Here is a 19141-nt window from a genome sequence, read left to right as displayed (position 1 = left end):
CAGTCCTCTCTCACACATATTGTACAGTCTGAGACCTCGATCAGTCCTCTCTCACACATATTGTACAGTTTGAGACCTCTATCAGTCCTCTCTCACACATATTGTACAGTCTGAGACCTGGATCAGTCCTCTCTCACACATATTGTACAGTCTGAGACCTGGATCAGTCGTCTCTCACACATATTGTACAGTCTGAGACCTGGATCAGTCGTCTCTCACACATATTGTACAGTCCGAGACCTCTATCAGTCGTCTCTCACACATACTGTACAGTCCGAGACCTGGATCAGTCGTCTCTCACACATATTGTACAGTCTGAGACCTGGATCAGTCGTCTCTCACACATATTGTACAGTCTGAGACCTCGATCAGTCCTCTCTCACACATATTGTACAGTCTGAGACCTGGATCAGTCCTCTCTCACACATATTGTACAGTCTGAGACCTCGATCAGTCGTCTCTCACACACACTGTACAGTCTGAGACCTCGATCAGTCTTCTCTCACACATATTGTACATCCTGAGACCTCGATCAGTCCTCTCTCACACATATCGTACAGTCTGAGACCTCGATCAGTCGACTCTCACACATATTGTACAGTCTGAGACCTGGATCAGTCGTCTCTCACACATATTGTACAGTCTGAGACCTGGATCAGTCCTCTCTCACACATATTGTAAAGTCTGAGACTTCGATCAGTCGTCTCTCACACATATTGTACAGCCTGAGACCTCGATCAGTCGTCTCTCACACATATTGTACAGCCTGAGACCTCGATCAGTCCTCTCTCACACATATTGTACAGTCTGAGACCTTGATCAGTCCTCTTTCATTAATATTGTAAAGTCTGAGACCTGGATCAGTCGTCTCTCACACATGTTGTACAGTCTGAGACCTGGATCAGTCCTCTCTCACACATATTGTACAGTCTGAGACCTCTATCAGTCGTCTCTCTCACATATTGTACAATCCGATACCTCTATCAGTCGTCTCTTACACATATTGTACAGTCTGAGACCTAGATCAGTCGTCTCTCACACATATTGTACAGTCTGAGACCTCGATCAGTCGTCTCTCACACATATTGTACAGTCTGAGACCTTGATGAGTCCTCTTTCACTAATATTGTACAGTCTGAGACCTGGATCAGTCGTCTCTCACACATGTTGTACAGTCTGAGACCTGGATCAGTCCTCTCTCACACATATTGTACAGTCTGAGACCTTGATGAGTCCTCTTTCACTAATATTGTACAGTCTGAGACCTGGATCAGTCGTCTCTCACACATGTTGTACAGTCTGAGACCTGGATCAGTCCTCTCTCACACATATTGTACAGTCTGAGACCTCTATCAGTCGTCTCTCCCACATATTGTACAATCCGATACCTCTATCAGTCGTCCCTTACACATATTGTACAGTTTGAGACCTGGATCAGTCGTCTCTCACACATGTTGTACAGTCTGAGACCTGGATCAGTCCTATCTCACACATATTGTACAGTCTGAAACCTTGATCAGTCCTCTTTCACTAATATTGTACAGTCTGAGACCTGGATCAGTCGTCTCTCACGCATGTTGTACAGTCTGAGACCTGGATCAGTCCTCTCTCACACATATTGTACAGTCTGAGACCTCTATCAGTCGTCTCTCTCTCACATATTGTACAGTCCGAGACCTCTATCAGTCGTCTCTTACACATATTGTACAGTTTGAGACCTGGATCAGTCGTCTCTCACACATGTTGTACAGTCTGAGACCTGGATCAGTCCTATCTCACACATATTGTACAGTCCGAAACCTTGATCAGTCGTCTCTCACACATGTTGTACAGTCCGAGACCTGGATCAGTCGTCTCTCACACATATTGTACAGTCCGAAACCTCTATCAGTCGTCTCTCACATATATTGTACAGTCCGAAACCTCTATCAGTCCTCTCTCACACATGTTGTACAGTCTGAGACCTTGATCAGTCCTCTCTCACACATATTGTAAAGTCTGAGACCTTGATCAGTCATCTCTCACACATACTGTACAGTCTGAGACCTGGATCAGTCCTATCTCACACATATTGTACAGTCCGAAACCTTGATCAGTCGTCTCTCACACATGTTGTACAGTCTGAGACCTTGATCAGTCCTCTCTCACACATATTGTACAGTCCGAGACCTCGATCAGTCCTCTCTCACACATATTGTACAGCCTGAGACCTCGATCAGTCCTCTCTCACACATATTGTACAGTCTGAGACCTAGATCAGTCGTCTCTCACACATATTGTACAGTCTGAGACCTCGATCAGTCGTCTCTCACACATATTGTACAGTCTGAGACCTCGTATCAGACCTCAGTCTCTCACACATATTGTACAGTCTGAGACCTTGATCAGTCCTCTCTCACACATATTGTACAGTCTGAGACCTGGATCAGTCGTCTCTCACACATGTTGTACAGTCTGAGACCTGGATCAGTCCTCTCTCACACATATTGTACAGTCTGAGACCTTGATCAGTCCTCTCTCACACATATTGTACAGTCTGAGACCTCGATCAGTCCTCTCTCACACATATTGTACAGTCTGAGACCTGGATCAGTCCTCTCTCACACATATTGTACAGTCTGAGACCTGGATCAGTCCTCTCTCACACATATTGTACAGTCTGAGACCTCGATCAGTCCTCTCTCACACATACTGTACAGTCTGAGACCTGGATCAGTCGTCTCTCACACATATTGTACAGTCCGAGACCTCGATCAGTCCTCTCTCACTAATATTGTACAGCCTGAGACCTCGATCAGTCCTCTCTCACACATATTGTACAGTCCGAGACCTCGATCAGTCCTCTCTCACTAATATTGTACAGCTTGAGACCTCGATCAGTCCTCTCTCACACATATTGTACAGTTTGAGACCTCTATCAGTCCTCTCACACACATATTGTACAGTCTGAGACCTGGATCAGTCCTCTCTCACACATATTGTACAGTCTGAGACCTGGATCAGTCGTCTCTCACACATATTGTACAGTCCGAGACCTCTATCATTTCTCTCTCACACATATTGTACAGTCCGAGACCTCGATCAGTCCTCTCTCACTAATATTGTACAGCCTGAGACCTCGATCAGTCCTCTCTCACACATATTGTACAGTCCGAGACCTCGATCAGTCCTCTCTCACTAATATTGTACAGCCTGAGACCTCGATCAGTCCTCTCTCACACATATTGTACAGTCCGAGACCTCGATCAGTCCTCTCTCACACATATTGTAAAGTCTGAGACCTCGATCAGTCCTCTCTCACACATATTGTACAGTCTGAGACCTTGATCAGTCGTCTCTCACACATATTGTAAAGTCTGAGACCTGGATCAGTCGTCTCTCACACATATTGTACAGCCTGAGACCTCTATCATTTCTCTCTCACACATATTGTACAGTCCGAAACCTTGATCAGTCGTCTCTCACACATATTGTACAGTCTGAGACCTCGATCAGTCGTCTCTCACACATATTGTACAGTTTGAGACCTGGATCAGTCGTCTCTCACACATATTGTACAGTCTGAGACCTCGATCAGTCCTCTCCCACACATATTGTACAGTCTGAGACCTGGATCAGTCGTCTCTCACACATATTGTACAGTCTGAGACCTTGATCAGTCCTCTCTCACACATATTGTACAGTCTGAGACCTGGATCAGTCGTCTCTCACACATATTGTACAGTCTGAGACCTTGATCAGTCCTCTCCCACTAGTATTGTACAGTCTGAGACCTGGATCAGTCCTCTCTCACACATATTGTACAGTCTGAGACCTTGATCAGTCCTCTCTCACACATATTGTACAGTCTGAGACCTGGATCAGTCGTCTCTCACACATATTGCACAGTCTGAGACCTTGATCAGTCCTCTCCCACTATTATTGTACAGTCTGAGACCTGGATCAGTCCTCTCTCACACATATTGTACAGTCCGAGACCTCTATCAGTCCTCTCTCACACACACTGTACAGTATTTGATTTCTATCCGTAATATAAAAAGTATTAAATAACGTACATTTCAGTCAATTATCAACTATTCATTTCTAAAATCGTCATATTTTGGCATTGATTTCAATTTAAGAGATTTTGAAATGTTTCGGATGTCACGAATGTTCAAACTTTTGAAACCATATTTTGCATAAAGATGTTGGCATTTTTCATCCACTATTTTAATTACTGATTCTTTAGTTTTTTTTCGCCATATTGAAGAGATCACAGTGGAATTGACACCCTTTCTAGTTTTAGACGAGAGTCGAATAACTTCTTTCTCTATATATTCAGTGAAATTCATGCCGGAGAATTCGTAAAGTTGTTTGGTGTATTTCACAGTGTCTTGTACTAAATCTTCATATTCAACTGTCATAATCCGTGCTGGATAATTTTTCTCCATGTAATGCCTCATAACGATGTCTTCATAGACACGGTTACAAAATTTCAGAACGGCAGGTTCGATATCTTTTATAGAAAATCGAACAGCATTTATTTGAGAGGAGACAGTCGCTCTGGGGTCTCTAATCAAATGAATAATTTTCATGGATGGGATTTCCCGTAGGAGAGACTCTAAAGAATAAAGAGGTAAACGTATTATTTTCGCAACTAAAAATTTGGATTTCTTACATGCTTGGGAAACAACATGTGAACAGAGTAGTCCTTTTTGTAGATTTGTTTCGAGCTTTGTTCTGTTGAGGCAAGAACTGAACTTTGGCGAGGAAAAGAACCCATCAAGATAAAAGGACAGGGGTAGTTTTTCCATCATGCACCTCGATAGATTGCCAACAGTCTCCACAGATAGCTCTATGAAGTTCGTGCAGTTTCTGAAATATTGAAAATGTGAAAAAATTTAAACCCAGACAATACAAAGTCGGAATAAAAAGACAAAAAAACAGAACGCCTTTGGAAATTAAAAGGTTAAAAAATACTCAGTTCTATATCTCCATGGCAAAAAACTTTTCTTGTATTTTATATAACTACGAACATTTTTAAAAACAACCTTCAGATCGTCATATTTTAATGTAATTAAGTCTAACCACAGGAATATACTTTTATAATGAAATAGTTTACATTAATATGACTACATAAACGAATATCTGAAAGATTAACAAACAAAAAGTTTAATTAAATTTATCAAATACTAAATAAATCAAAGCTTTTATATTCAAAATACATTTAGTATATAACCTTAATCTTTGTATGGATCAGTTGTAGTGTGTACATGTTTGTATGTGACGCCTATTTATGTGAAAAAAAAAACGAAAAAAAACCCAGTTATAATGTGTAACATTTAGTGATCAGTAAGTGACCTGTAGTAGTTCATAGTTTAAACAAGGGAATATCAATAAAAAAGAGTACATTAATATCAATGAGGTAATGGTCTTAATAAATCAAATTAAATGTGTGTATGTAAATGATTTAATCTATAAACATCAAGGAGTTACCTCCCCTTAACTATATCACATTAATGTATATTCGTCTGTTTCTTACCATCCTCTGCCTTTACACACTGTTTCACAATAAGGAAAGCACTAAGATAGGTTTGAATTGAAAATGTAATTGAAGCAAAAGAAAGTTGGTACCCAATAAATGTGGAACGCTGAGCTTCATGAAGCATCCCGAAATACCTCTCAAGTATATGTTACTACATTCATATGAATATATTGCCTTTTAAACAGATACAGAGAATAGGTCAGAGGTCATTTCAAATATTTTTGTTGTGTACATGTAGAAAGCTTTTCATGTCTATATATCGAACAAAAAAAAAAAAAAAAAAAAAACAAAAAAAAAAAAAAAAAAACGGCATTACCTCATTGTCCCGTCGAAGTAGAGTATAGACTTATTTTGCCTGACGTCGAACTGAAGCTTGTGAAGAGGTTCAAAAGAGTAGAATGTTTCTGGATTAGCTTTGAGTAGATCCCCAACGAAGGAAGATCCGCTACGCATGTACGTTACCAAGAGTATTGGTATCGGCCCTGAAACTAAAATAGCATTTCAGTAAAACACATTATAGAATCACTATGATATATAGATTTAATTTAACAACATAGAAACATAGATGATATCGTTGTAGGTGATAAGATTGTACGGAAAACACAAAATAAAGGGGTGTATCAATGACAAAGTAACCAGAATGATGAACACACCAGTGTAATACTTCTTTATCAAAGGTATTATATTCTAAATAATCAATTTCACTGCAGTTTAACAACTTTATGAATGATGCCGGTGACATGAAAATCTACAGGCCGAGGTAGGAAACATAAAACTGTGGAAATATATGTTTAAATATAAATTTGGAGGTGTACAAGCCATTACTGACACCATCAATAGTTTTTAAATGAATGACAAGAACACTGTTGTAATTCATGAGAAACGTCTGTTGACACAGGATTTCCGCTATAACCATTACACTATTACATACACGTATGATAAGTGAATAAACCAACCATCTGTAGGAATAGCTGTTGGATCCTTCCGGTCAATATCTTTTTCTTCATCCGCACCAACAATCCCCATGTCTTTTCTTGGCACATATAAGTAATCATTTCGTATTTGGATGTCACAGCACCGCTGTCTTTCAGTCTCTGTTAGGTAACCTAAAATTACATTTATTAGTTAATGTTACAAGTAAAATGACGAAACTATAGTAAGTATCATTGATGGGAAACATTTAAATCCTAAATGTCTTTTAACGTCCATTCTTGTTTCTCGCTTATCCTTAATGGTATAGACACGAATGAAGCGTATTCTCTAACGCCCCGTGTTCAGTTGCTGAGTTTGTTTATTCACTCTATCTGACATCAATCCTAATCCTTACACAAATAGAATGCTTTCTGAAACCATCAGATTATTAGATTCCAAGCCAAATTTTTGTTTAGACCTGCGTATTTTCGCTTGTTTTCGTCAGAGTAAGAATTCTAATTCTTCACTAATATGAAATTAAGGTATCATCAAAGTTATTAAACCAGAGACCTGAATAGTTTGTAAGCGATCCCAGTGAGACACATAAGATAAAGTATAGATATAACTTGAGACATGAATAGTTTGTAAGCGATCCCAGTGAGACACTTAAGAGAGAGTATAGATATAACCTGAGACCTGAATAGTTTGTAAGCGATCCCAGTGAGACACTTAAGATAAAGTATAGATATAACCTGACACCTGAACAGTTTGTAAGCGATCCCAGTGAGACACTTAAGATAGAGTATAGATATAACCTGAGACCTGAACAGTTGGCTAGCGATCCCAGTGAGACACTTAAGATAAAGTATATGTATAACCTGAGACCTGAACAGTTGGCTAGCGATCCCAGTGAGACACTTAAGATAAAGTATAGATATAACCTGAGACCTGAACAGTTTGTAAGCGATCCCATTGAGACACTTAAGATAAAGTATAGATATAACCTGAGACCTGAATAGTTGGCTAGCGATCCCAGTGAGACACTTAAGATAAAGTATAGATATAACCTTAGACATGAATAACTCTCCATGTAGATGTCTGATTTCAATGTCTTATCATAAAACTCGGTAAGTGCAAAGTTCATATATTATGTTAAAAATGATGTTAAAAATACTCGCCTTTACTTTATCTATATCAGCAGACCGAAAATGTAGAGAATTTCAGTAATGAAAGGTAAGCCAAACAAACACAAAATGTTAGTCATGTAATCGCCTCACCGACAATCTTAAAATGGTGCAAGTCAATGGGGTATAATGACTCTTTATAGGTGAATACTCAAGGTCTTGTTTGTTTGCTTAACTGTTGATTTACCACCAGTGATGTCAGTCGTTGGATAATTCACATCTCTGTATGTTTAAACAGGTTGTCTTTCATTGACTGATATCGTCTGAACACATTTAAAATTCACGTTGTAAATAATTTTCTTGTTCTGGTCGATTTAAGTACAGTTGACGACAGAAGAAACAGACGCTAATTATCATACATAATCTTCCTGAACACTAAATATAAGATTTTATCCGTTATATATGAATGATGCTCGTTTACCGGTAGGAACCTTATATCGATTTACTGTCGAATGAAATAGAACAGGTGTTATCTGTAACAAATAAATACACGTATGATATACATCTTTGTAACACGCTAAAACATGACAAAACAGCCAGGATCATTTACAGACAGGCTCTATAAATGACACTTCATCTTGTCATGTTAAAATCATTGATAAATTTTAACAGGTCCTTATGCAGCATATAGGAAGCATGACGTACCATTTTATAATTAACCTTTAACCTTCCAGTCTTAGATCTTAGCTCAGACTGAGTCAAAATGAATCCATGTGGAGTAAGATATTGGGAAGTAACATATCTCTATGTGATAAAAGACAAAAATCTTAGGATCATGCAATGTGTAAACAGATACCACTCGAACACCACCCGTACTTTAACAGGCTGGGTTTTATCAAGGCGGCAGGAAACAGGAATAATAACATATCAATAAAATATATCAGTCGGAGGGAGGGAGCTAGGTAGGGACAATGGCAATAGAGATCATAGTTTTATCACTGACGTTTGTCATAACCCGGCATTATTACGTCTGCATTGTTATGCACTGTTCACAATACATTCATTCGCCTCACGTCCTTGCGAAATAATCCAGTATTTGAATATTGAAGAAAAGTACTGAATATGAGGATTAGGGCTCCTCTCCATCTGTATTTTGACATTTTTTTCAGCCGATTTCGATTCCTTTGACACACCAATTACATATCCACATGTCTCTGCAACAGTGGCGAACATGCAACAGCTGCATGGTGTCTTTTGGTTAATCATTAGCCGTATAAAGCCAATTATTATTTGTATGCAAAGGTGCCATTCACTGGCGTGTCTGGTGTGCAGGCCTTAACACAATACCAATATAACAATAAAATACAATCAATGAATAAATCCTATTAAGAAATAACTCATGTTGCTGATTGCACGTGCTGTGAGAGTAGATCACTAATTCAACCTCAGGCCAACATAAGAAAGCCGTTGTTTGACATTAATGCAATGCTAGCTGCGCTAATGAGATAATTTTTGTTTAGTATTGAGTTGAAGTGATAAAGTGTCATTAATTAATACAGACTACCTTTGTTATGAGGATATTTTGTATCCATTTTGTTAGTCATTTAATGCATGAATCAGAATATACACACAGATTATACTGAAATCATTGCAGTATGGAAAACATGGGATTTCTTAATTGTGCCTTTACATTTCGGCCAACATCAATTCCCGCATTTCCCTGAACAATTTAAGGCCCTTAGCATCACTGAAGAGTCCTAGGAGGGCGAATCAGGTATATAATTAAATGTAATTCAGTGTTTGGTTGTACTCTGTCTAATGTAAAATTTGTATTGAAATGTGATGTTCATGCTAATTTATGTTAATGTTGTCTAGAAACTCATCAACGTATTCCTACAAAATATACATTGTAAGAAATAGCTGAATCGATGACGTCACTAGAACAGATTAATGACGAGAGTTGCATAATTATAAGTCAAATCCTTATAGTATAAAACATAGAGACAAAAACGAATATCTATAAATACATACACGTGTAAGATGTTTAACTTGTAACAACAGTAAAACCGAACGTTATCCGATGTCCTATCATGGAACCCAGCAACTCGTCTTTTAATGATGCAGTTACATTATGTGAATGGGAGAGGGTATCCTTATTGTGAATGAGAGTGGGTATCCTGATTGTGAATGAGAGTGGGTATCCTTATTGTGAATGAGAGTGGGTATCCTGATTGTGAATGAGAGTGGGTATCCTTAATGTGAATGAGAGTGGGTATCCTTATTGTGAATGAGAGTGGGTATCCTGATTGTGAATGAGAGTGGGTATCCTGATTGTGAATGAGAGTGGGTATCCTGATTGTGAATGAGAGTGGGTATCCTTAATGTGAATGAGAGTGGGTATCCTGATTGTGAATGAGAGTGGGTATCCTTATTGTGAATGAGAGTGGGTATCCTTATTGTGAATGAGAGTGGGTATCCTTATTGTGAATGAGAGTGGGTATCCTTATTGTGAATGAGAGTGGGTATCCTGATTGTGAATGAGAGTGGGTATCCCTAATGTGAATGAGAGAGGGTATCCTTATTGTGAATGAGAGTGGGTATCCTTATTGTGAATGAGAGTGGGTATCCTGATTACAATGTTATTACTAAGTACTGCAGGTTGTTGTTGTTGTATTCCTGAGTTTAGACCATATTTCTGGCATCCATACGAGAGTTTCGTGCCATTTTGCACCAAACCTTCATTATGATGTCAAGGGCGATACACGTCAACTATATCCGTGTATAGGAGACCTGTACCCGTTAGTAAGTAAATTAAGATATAAGGGATGTCTTCTTAACGGTAAAATAACGACATCAATGGTGATACGGTCTCTGTCGTTTTTATAATGCATTCTAAACAGAGGTCAAAAATTGCTTATAAACTTAACAAGGCTATGAGATAACTGAACAAAAAGGCAAACGTGTGATTTAATTCAATCTTACCTTTTATCGATGTAGCTACGGCAGTAAACAGTAGAATTATGCCTGTAACTTTCACATAAAACTTAAAAGTTTTGATATTCCGCATATTAGGCATCCGATATTTCATTGATTTCATTAATTAAAATCATCAGCACTACGTCTTGTTAACAGTTATAAAATTCCGAATTAAAAGAAAATATTTCCTGTACCAATGCCGAAAATATAAGCTTGAGTCGAGCACGTCTGCAGTAAGGAAATTTAAAAAGACAAATTCCTCTCTGGGTAGCACACGCAAGGACGTAGAATGCATAGGTAGAAGTACAATAGTTCCATACTTATATTTCATATCATAAAAGTACAGAAACTTACCATATCTCAATCATTATAGTCTGTTTCACAATTATATCTGAAGTCAAGAAAGAATAGAACAGAATCAACATCATCGTCGATGTTACAACTGACCTATTTGTTCATATAGTTATATCGTATTTCATAATTGTATCGAGAATCCATTCATGACACTGCCATTGGCTTGTATTGTATGTTGGTCTCATTGTTGTTTTTTTTTTAATCTCTTACCTGTGTGTGTTAACTTTAAAGAGCTATGCATTTTGTAGCAAACACAAAAGGCGATAAATTTGTCGAATCACGTTCTTCCACTTTATTCTCAGGACTAACATAAAAAACAAATATAATATCCGGATTGGCGGAGATTGTAATTTTAGAAAAAAAAAATTGTACCAAATATCCGGAATTTAAACTATATATAATAAATATTGTCAAATTAAATAAATTGAATTTGATGAGCTATTTATGCATTTTCCATGTCTGCTTAACAGGAATACAATAATTTGAGTTTTTTTGACAATCTGGAAAATGACACTATGTGGTTTAAATCAACCATTAAATTAAGGATATTGTACCCAAACATGTACATACACAAGGATACACCGCCCTTTTCGCGCCAAAAAAGGCAGAATAAAATATGGTTTTGGGGAAAATGTTGCAATGTCATCTTTTTAAAACGAAAAGTAAGCATTAACATGCTGATAATAACATGTTAGATATCATACATGCAAAGCAAGAAGCTAGTCTTGAATACATTGGGAACTAGAGATAAAAATGGGATAGCTTTTGAGAAAAATATCTTCAAACAATATAAAATAAATTGCTTTTTGATAAATTTAAGTTGCTTTACACATTTAACCTTCAAATATGGAATCCAATAATGCTTCTTCGTCCTAGAATCTGATTGGCCATGTCAGTAGTCGACCAAACCTTATGCATAGAAGATGACAGCTGGTAGCGAAATCTACTTTGCGTGAGGTTTGTTTTAAACCTTTTACCTCCTTCAGTAACCGTGATCTATTTGTATCCCAGATAACCGCGAAATACAGCAGCCTCGCGATTTCAAACATAAAATATTTATGTATCTATTGAGTAATTAATTAATAACTTATATAATTTTTATGTATGTATATATCATAATCACGTCCAAGTTCCACATCCACCAGAAATGGAAATCAAAGACACGAATACTTTTCTACATCAGCCGCTTATTTCCATATCTTCCTACAACGAAACCAACATGTACAGCTTGCCACCAACCTGTAGGATAAGCGTGATGTTTTCCCTATTGTGAAGTTTCCAGTTCTAGGGGGCAACATACCTTCGTTGCCTTCGTTTGAGGTCGTCGACTGGCGGTCAACACAAGGTTTGAAAGGATGAACTTCGATGAAAATTATCAAATATTCTTACTGTTGTTATAGTTACTTCATTGAGAAATTTTTTGTGCCATTGTGCGATATAAAAATGGACATCTTTGTTGTTCATTAGTTTGCCTGTGGTCCGTTGCTCTATACCTTTTTCCCATTTGATAATGTGACATTACTTCCTAGAATTTACATGACGGGTGTCGTCGATGAAGCAGAAGATGCTTACTTTTTCGGAACACTTGGTCTTACATTCCTTGTAATGGTAAAGAAGTTTCTGTGTAATTTTTTCTTTTGCCCTAGTTTTATTGAGTTTTGATGATGATTATTGGTATTGGTAAAGTAACAGTAAACACGTAGATTGATAAGGATAGAATCACAAATACATCGAATGTTTGCTTAATCTTAGTTAGTAAAAGCAATGTACTGGGAGACACTATCTGACAACGTTCCCATGGTTTTGTACAGTTAATGCGTAATATCGAATGTAGAAAACGAGATCACAAGCAGTTGTCTTACTTCTTCCACCATTTACATATCAAAAGAATTCATAATATACTCACTTTAAATATGTTACTACTCACTTATTTGTTTTCAAGTCTGAAATTTGAAGACCATGTCGCGTCAAACTTGTATAGCAAAGTAAAAAGTTATCACCTTCAGATATGTGACGTCACAATACAAACAACATGACACCTAAACGAGTACTGCCTCCGCTTTTTTATTCACTGCAACCAGATTATCACACATTTTCTTATTAAGTCACATTATTAGCTATAAGTGTTCAAGTATATTGAGGTTAAAATATCTTGGTAGTGCTGTACTGTAAGGGGTTAGGTCTTTTCTTCTGTTGACAACTATGTTGTATTTAAAAGAACTCGGTAGCATAATAACGGTGTTTAATCACGATTTAGACACGCTACGACGTTACCCTATCTCATTACAATATCGTTGTCAATTATATTTGGAGACAAGACGAACAATGAAAAGTTGAGTTGAAATTGCAACGTGGTATTTTAATGTAAACAACAGCCCTTGACTACAAACTTTGTCGCGCAACAAAATTTAAAGCCGATTCTCTATTACATGTTAAGGTCTATTTTTAGATCCTCGTTCCACACAGACGTGATTACAAACAATGGATGTGTATGTTGTTATTTTCTTATCAATTAGCATGGTATTCTGTGATACCGAAATATCTTGTCAGCTTTGTTTTCTGTTGATGTGTGTCACTGTAGTTCATTTAAAAGACACATGTTATTTCGTATACAGAAAATTGATGAATTGTGATGATGAATTATTCCACTGGTGTATAAAGTATATTTAAATTCGCGGGGCTAATATTTTTTTAATTAAAATGTTCACTATATGACAATAAAGATACTTAACGGTACTATATATGCAGCGTTTATCTTTATGGATATCTCATTTTCAAACATTATTTAAACATAATTAACAGAGATTGCTACAATCTGTTTTAATGTAACAAAAAGCTATTTTTACTAACTATTGAAAATTATCATTTATAATTATAAATTTTATGAGAAATATGGATGTTGTCTGGATTCATAATGTACGATTATTCATTGTTACAGTGTTCATCTTGCATAACTGACAATAAAATGTATTGTATACTATATTTTGTAATAAATAACCATTAAAAATTATGGATGGATATTTTGGAAAATAGTTTACATCCAACTTGGAATGACTGTAAATAGCCCGCAGAGAAACGCACGTCCAACTTGATATAAGTTTTTTGTAAGAAATAAAAAGCAGGAACTGAATTTTCACATGTTTATTAAATAGTTTGTTAAAATTGCAATTCAACATAATGTAGCAAGGTTTCATTTCATAAAATTTACAATTTCTATTGTTTATTTAATGAAGGTAACCCCATGAAAGTGGTGAATTGTTCCACTCCTTGTGGAGTCTCTGGTCCAGCTGTCCCAACGTCAACAGAGCCCCACCAGCACAGGGATTCTGATCCCGATTTCATCCCAAATATGTTCTATCGGTGCCATACCCAATGAAAGAGACGGCCAAGGTAGGACATTCACGCTATTGTAGTACATTGGCAACACCTGTGATTGCACGTGCAGAGTTCACGATTTTACGCATTGCGCATGTGTCGGTGACAGTGTCGAGAGTGAACAAAAAAAAAAAAAAAAACGCCACAACGAAAAATGTACATGAGCTTTTATTTGGATTCAGTATATTAGAAATCTCTGTTTAATGTTTTCCAAAGTTCAGTTTCATTCATTAACATAATTTTATGGAAAATAGAGTTTGCTCCACTGGTAGTATATAACATGCTTATACAGTTGATCAATATTTTATTACTTAATTATGAGGTTGCGAAAATAGATCCGAGGTCGTGGAAGGTGAATGATGCAATAAACTCATATCTGAATGACATAACCCTTAACGATATTTAAATTTCAGACTTTTTTTCCAAGAGACCCTTATCCTTATCCCTTATCCCCTTTACTTATGAAGTTTACTAACTGATTAAAGTTCCAATTAGAGATTATTGTAAAACAAGAATCAGAAGTGAAACACAAGTTTCAATACCAAATTAGGCACAGCAAAACAAAATATTGAATTATATTGAATTCTACACCTGTTTCGTTCTTCCAGGACACGTCAGAGATACTTCAGGCTTGAAAAATTTGAGGATGACAACAGAAAATCGAAATTGGTCGAAATTTTAGGTCAAAATATGTAAAGGATTGTTATCTGTCTATATATTTCAGAAAATTTCATATTTTACATACTAAATCGATTTCAAAACAATACACGTGTATATTCTAAATTATTTGAATGGACATGACGTACCAAGATAGCATTATGAAAAAGATACTAAAAGCCTAAGATAAGGACACCTTTTCAACCCAGTGTTTAATGTACCTCATCAATGGAACTAGCATTTAATTCATGCCAGTCAATGGCTTGTTTGGCTCTATCGTTCTATAAACAGACCTCTTCATCATGAGGTTGAGTCCCCTTGCAGTACCTGGTAACTGCCTCACTGAACACCAGGCGGAAGGCTTAATGCATATTTCTAGATCTATTGGCATAAAGCCTAATGGCACCGCCACGAGAGTAGAGAATGATCGGCCATATCTGCTAAATGACAAAACACAAACTGCCAAGGATCGCCATCGAACCACGGATCTTGACTTTAGATTGAATCGGTGCGATGTTTTACCGGCTGAGCTTAGACAGCCCATCAGGTCAACAACATAACATATACTTACGGGGCAAAGAAACACAGGGTAAACTTTAAAGATGATTCTAGGCAAAACGTCGGGTATAATGTTCAATGATTTAAAGTAAGAATGAAAATGAATCCATACATAAATAACCGCAAACTCTACGATTTGTATCTGGTACGTGATTTAGGAGTCATTAAAGGGTATTGAAACAGAATTCTGTAATCTGAAATCAAAATGAACTGATTGTGGGAGCTGGCTATTCAACACTGGGCATGTTTCCCATTCGCTCTCTCCACAGTCCTGATTTTCTTAGGCATGGAGTTCATGAGTGAGTTTATCCTCCTCATTGGGATGTTGTCCCATTCTTCCAAGAGGGCTGCGTTTAGTTGGGCCAGAGTGAAAGGAGGAGGCTGACGTCGTCGAACCTGTCTATCCAGCTGGTCCTACAAGAGATCAATAGGGAATAGGTCGGGGCTGTATAGCGGCCAGTCCAGTGGGTGGATAGTGTTGTTAGTGAGAAAGTCGCGATATATCCTCGCTACATGGGACCACAACATTAGGTCGGAAGATCTCATCTCTATATCTAGCGGCTGTTAAATTACCCACTACCACAACCACTGGTGATTTAACTCCATCTGAGATTCCTCCCCACCCTTTTAATCGATACATCCCCTAAATCTATTCTTCTCTACTATGCAGCAGTCGAAGAAACGTTCTCCATGACGTCGGTATACACGACGTCGACCGTTTGCTTGAAACAAGGTGAACTTGGACTCATCAGTAAACAAGACACACCTCCACTGCCTCCATGATATTATTTTTGGAGTATGTACCGCCACTCAAGCGATACAACGCTGGAGGCGAGCAAAGGGGTAGACCTACAAACGGATGACGTGCCCGCAGACCAACTTCTCGCTATCGTTCATTTTTTCTGCATGGATAAGACGGTTATGAGTACCTATGATATGATGGGCAGATTCAGTGGCAGTAAGGTGCCGATTGAGCAAATGCGCAAGACGAATAAACCTGTCCTCACGTTGTAAGGTCACGCGCGGACGCCCAGACCTAGGTCTGTTGGCAACCCACTCAGTCATTGTCACAACACTGCTGTCCCGTTTCGTGCTTCCCCGGAAGACCTCATCACAAAATACGTTAATGACACATTCGATACAGGACCACATGTACTGTAACCAAGAGAGTTGCTTGACCGATTTTCATTGTTGATAAAAGGTCCCCTTATAGTAATATTACTTTCTAACTCCCTCATCTCTCTCCAATTGATTTCCTATTATTTATTAGTGTGTTATTATTGTTAGATTATAATTTACCAACAGCACAACCTACCTTACCACCTAGATACTTACCCTTACCTTTGGAAACATTCCTGCTGTCTTCATTGCACCATCGTATTGGGTTATTTGCCTTTACTCTGAAAGAAAAATGTTCTTCCGAATTTCTCTTTTGAGCTTTCGTTTAAGAGAGGAACATTAATGACTCTTGTCTCAAAGATTTTACAAACGACATACGAGTAAAAGCAATTGAAAGGAGCTAGAGCCAAACAATTAATTAAACGGCATCATGCAGCTGTTTTGTCCTTTTAGGACTCGTCTGTGATGCTAACGGCACACATTTTGAAGCCTAGGAGGCGTTTGAGGAAAATACAAAGTGATCGCAAAAACGTCAGCAGCTAGATGGGGAGTTAGAGCAGCCAAATAATTCCATAAAGTTATAAGTTTCCATATACCAGGTTATTTCAGAACAATGTCGGTACATTTGTAGAATTTGTAACTTGACACGAGTACGTCAAACTACCGTGGAATACAGGAGACATTAGATGGCTATTCGCCATTCCTGCTTGTAGTTTGTATAGAATGTAAAAAAACTTACAATACATGTACTTAACTAATTATTTTAATTTGATCGTTTGGAATGATATCGATGGATCCTAAAATTTCTTGGCCGAGACTCAAAACCATGCACACACAAAATAACAATGAAAAGAAAAAAAAATGTGTAATGAAGATATATATCCTACATGTATGCTTGTGAAACATCTACACCAAATACTTATTGTATATGTATCAAACAAATACATGCTTTAGATATGCACTGTAATGCCTTACAAGGCTACCCATCGAGCAGGTATGATAAATGTTTTACAGTACATGTATTTCAAAAATTAATGTATATGTAAAATCGAGTGTTAAAAGAACTTCACGTAGTTTGTCCTCTAAGACCAAAACCCTACCAAAACTGTATCTTTTCCTTGTATGATGAAATGTTTCAGAAATAAATCTTTTGTCTACTTAGTCCGACTACTAGCCCTTAAAAAATTTTCTGTTGAGGCCGTGTCATACAAGCTTTAATTAGTCCGACCACTAGCCCTTAAAAAATCTTCTGTTGAGCGCGTGTCATACAAAAACTTTAATTAGGTTTCAACATGAGAAACAAATCTTACATACCGATATCGTTGGTTGTGACATGTGTGAGACATATCTGAAGGTAGACAATTGTTACTGGTAGCCTTCTATTATCTAAACATGCTATAGACAGAAGACATAAAGGACTGCTCATCCGTCGTATCTTGTTATATGGTATTTGTGTTATTTTTTTCTGTCATGAAGTATATATATCGATTATCGTTATTGTCCAGTTGAAATAAATGTGGTCATTTGAAACAATCGGACTTTAATCCCGGATTTTCAGAATGTCCAAAATGATGACTGTAAACAAAATGTAACCTGTTCAATCATACAGACACTCGTGTAAAATTGATCAAAAGATGTACTGTCTTGAAACATAGTACATCTTCATTTCAGCAAACATTCAATGCCCTGCTTGTTCTCATTACAATTTATCAATTTAAACCATGTTTGGCTGGTTATTAAACTTAGATTAAAACGTATAGACGAAAAGAGGTACCATTATGGGATAGCTATCATTTCCATGGCTAATATTAAGTTTCGTTTCAGTGCAACGCATACCATTCTTTCACTTGTACCTCTCGGGATTGAAAATACAACGGTTTAAAGTTAAATTAGAGACCTACATGGAGAGTGTTTCATACATCTGGTTATATTTGTATTGTATTTTATGTGTCTCGCTAGGCTCGCCAGCAAACTTGTAAGTGATCACCATCATATTTGCCGGTCTGCTTAATTTGTTGCTGGTGTATGTAAACAAAATATAGAAGTGATATATTACACTGATCTGCGGTCGAGCACCCTATTTTGCGATTTGTTTGACAGCTTTAAACACCTTTACAATGCACTCTACGTTTCCCTTTAAAGTGGTACCATGTGATGTAATTGCCTGCAACGCAGCTTCATATAATTTGCTTCCTATTTTGTTTTTTTTTTTTTTGTTTTGAGAGATTATACTTGATACGTTATATGTTAGCGTCACTGACGATTTCTAGTTTGACAAAACAGATCCTTTTAGTATGGACGTACTAATAACATATATATATATATATTATATATATGAAAAGTATATTTCAAAGCTAACGTGACTGTAAACAAGGAACTAACAATTCTTAATGATGTAAAAGAAGGGTGTATGTGTGAACTGTATACAATGTAAAATACGGTCTAAGTGACTCAGCTGACAGGATGAGCTTCTTTGGTTCAGTTGGTAGTGTCATGAAGTTGGAGTCTCGGATTCGATTCATATCGAGGCGCTCGGGAGAAA

At 37.3% G+C, this 19141-nt stretch overlaps 1 protein-coding gene across 1 annotated transcript; it reads right to left on the bottom strand.

The window, feature by feature from the left end:
* Positions 1–4073: 4073 nt before the first annotated feature.
* LOC132553687 (carbohydrate sulfotransferase 1-like) lies at positions 4074–6550 on the bottom strand. Its single transcript, XM_060217946.1, has 3 exons — positions 6481–6550; positions 5841–6012; positions 4074–4854 (listed from the first exon to the last, which is right to left on the bottom strand). Exons 1-3 carry the CDS (start codon positions 6548–6550, stop codon positions 4074–4076), a joined length of 1023 nt encoding a protein of 340 aa, XP_060073929.1.
* Between the last annotated feature and the right edge of the window lie 12591 nt (positions 6551–19141).

This window comes from Ylistrum balloti, unplaced genomic scaffold, assembly GCF_031769215.1.
Source record: "Ylistrum balloti isolate Yb309-2 unplaced genomic scaffold, AGI_CSIRO_Ybal_v1 Utg370344, whole genome shotgun sequence".
Lineage (NCBI taxonomy): Eukaryota > Metazoa > Mollusca > Bivalvia > Pectinida > Pectinidae > Ylistrum > Ylistrum balloti.
The sequence above is the reverse complement of the archived record's forward strand: the minus strand, read 5'-3'. Positions and strand labels throughout refer to the sequence as shown.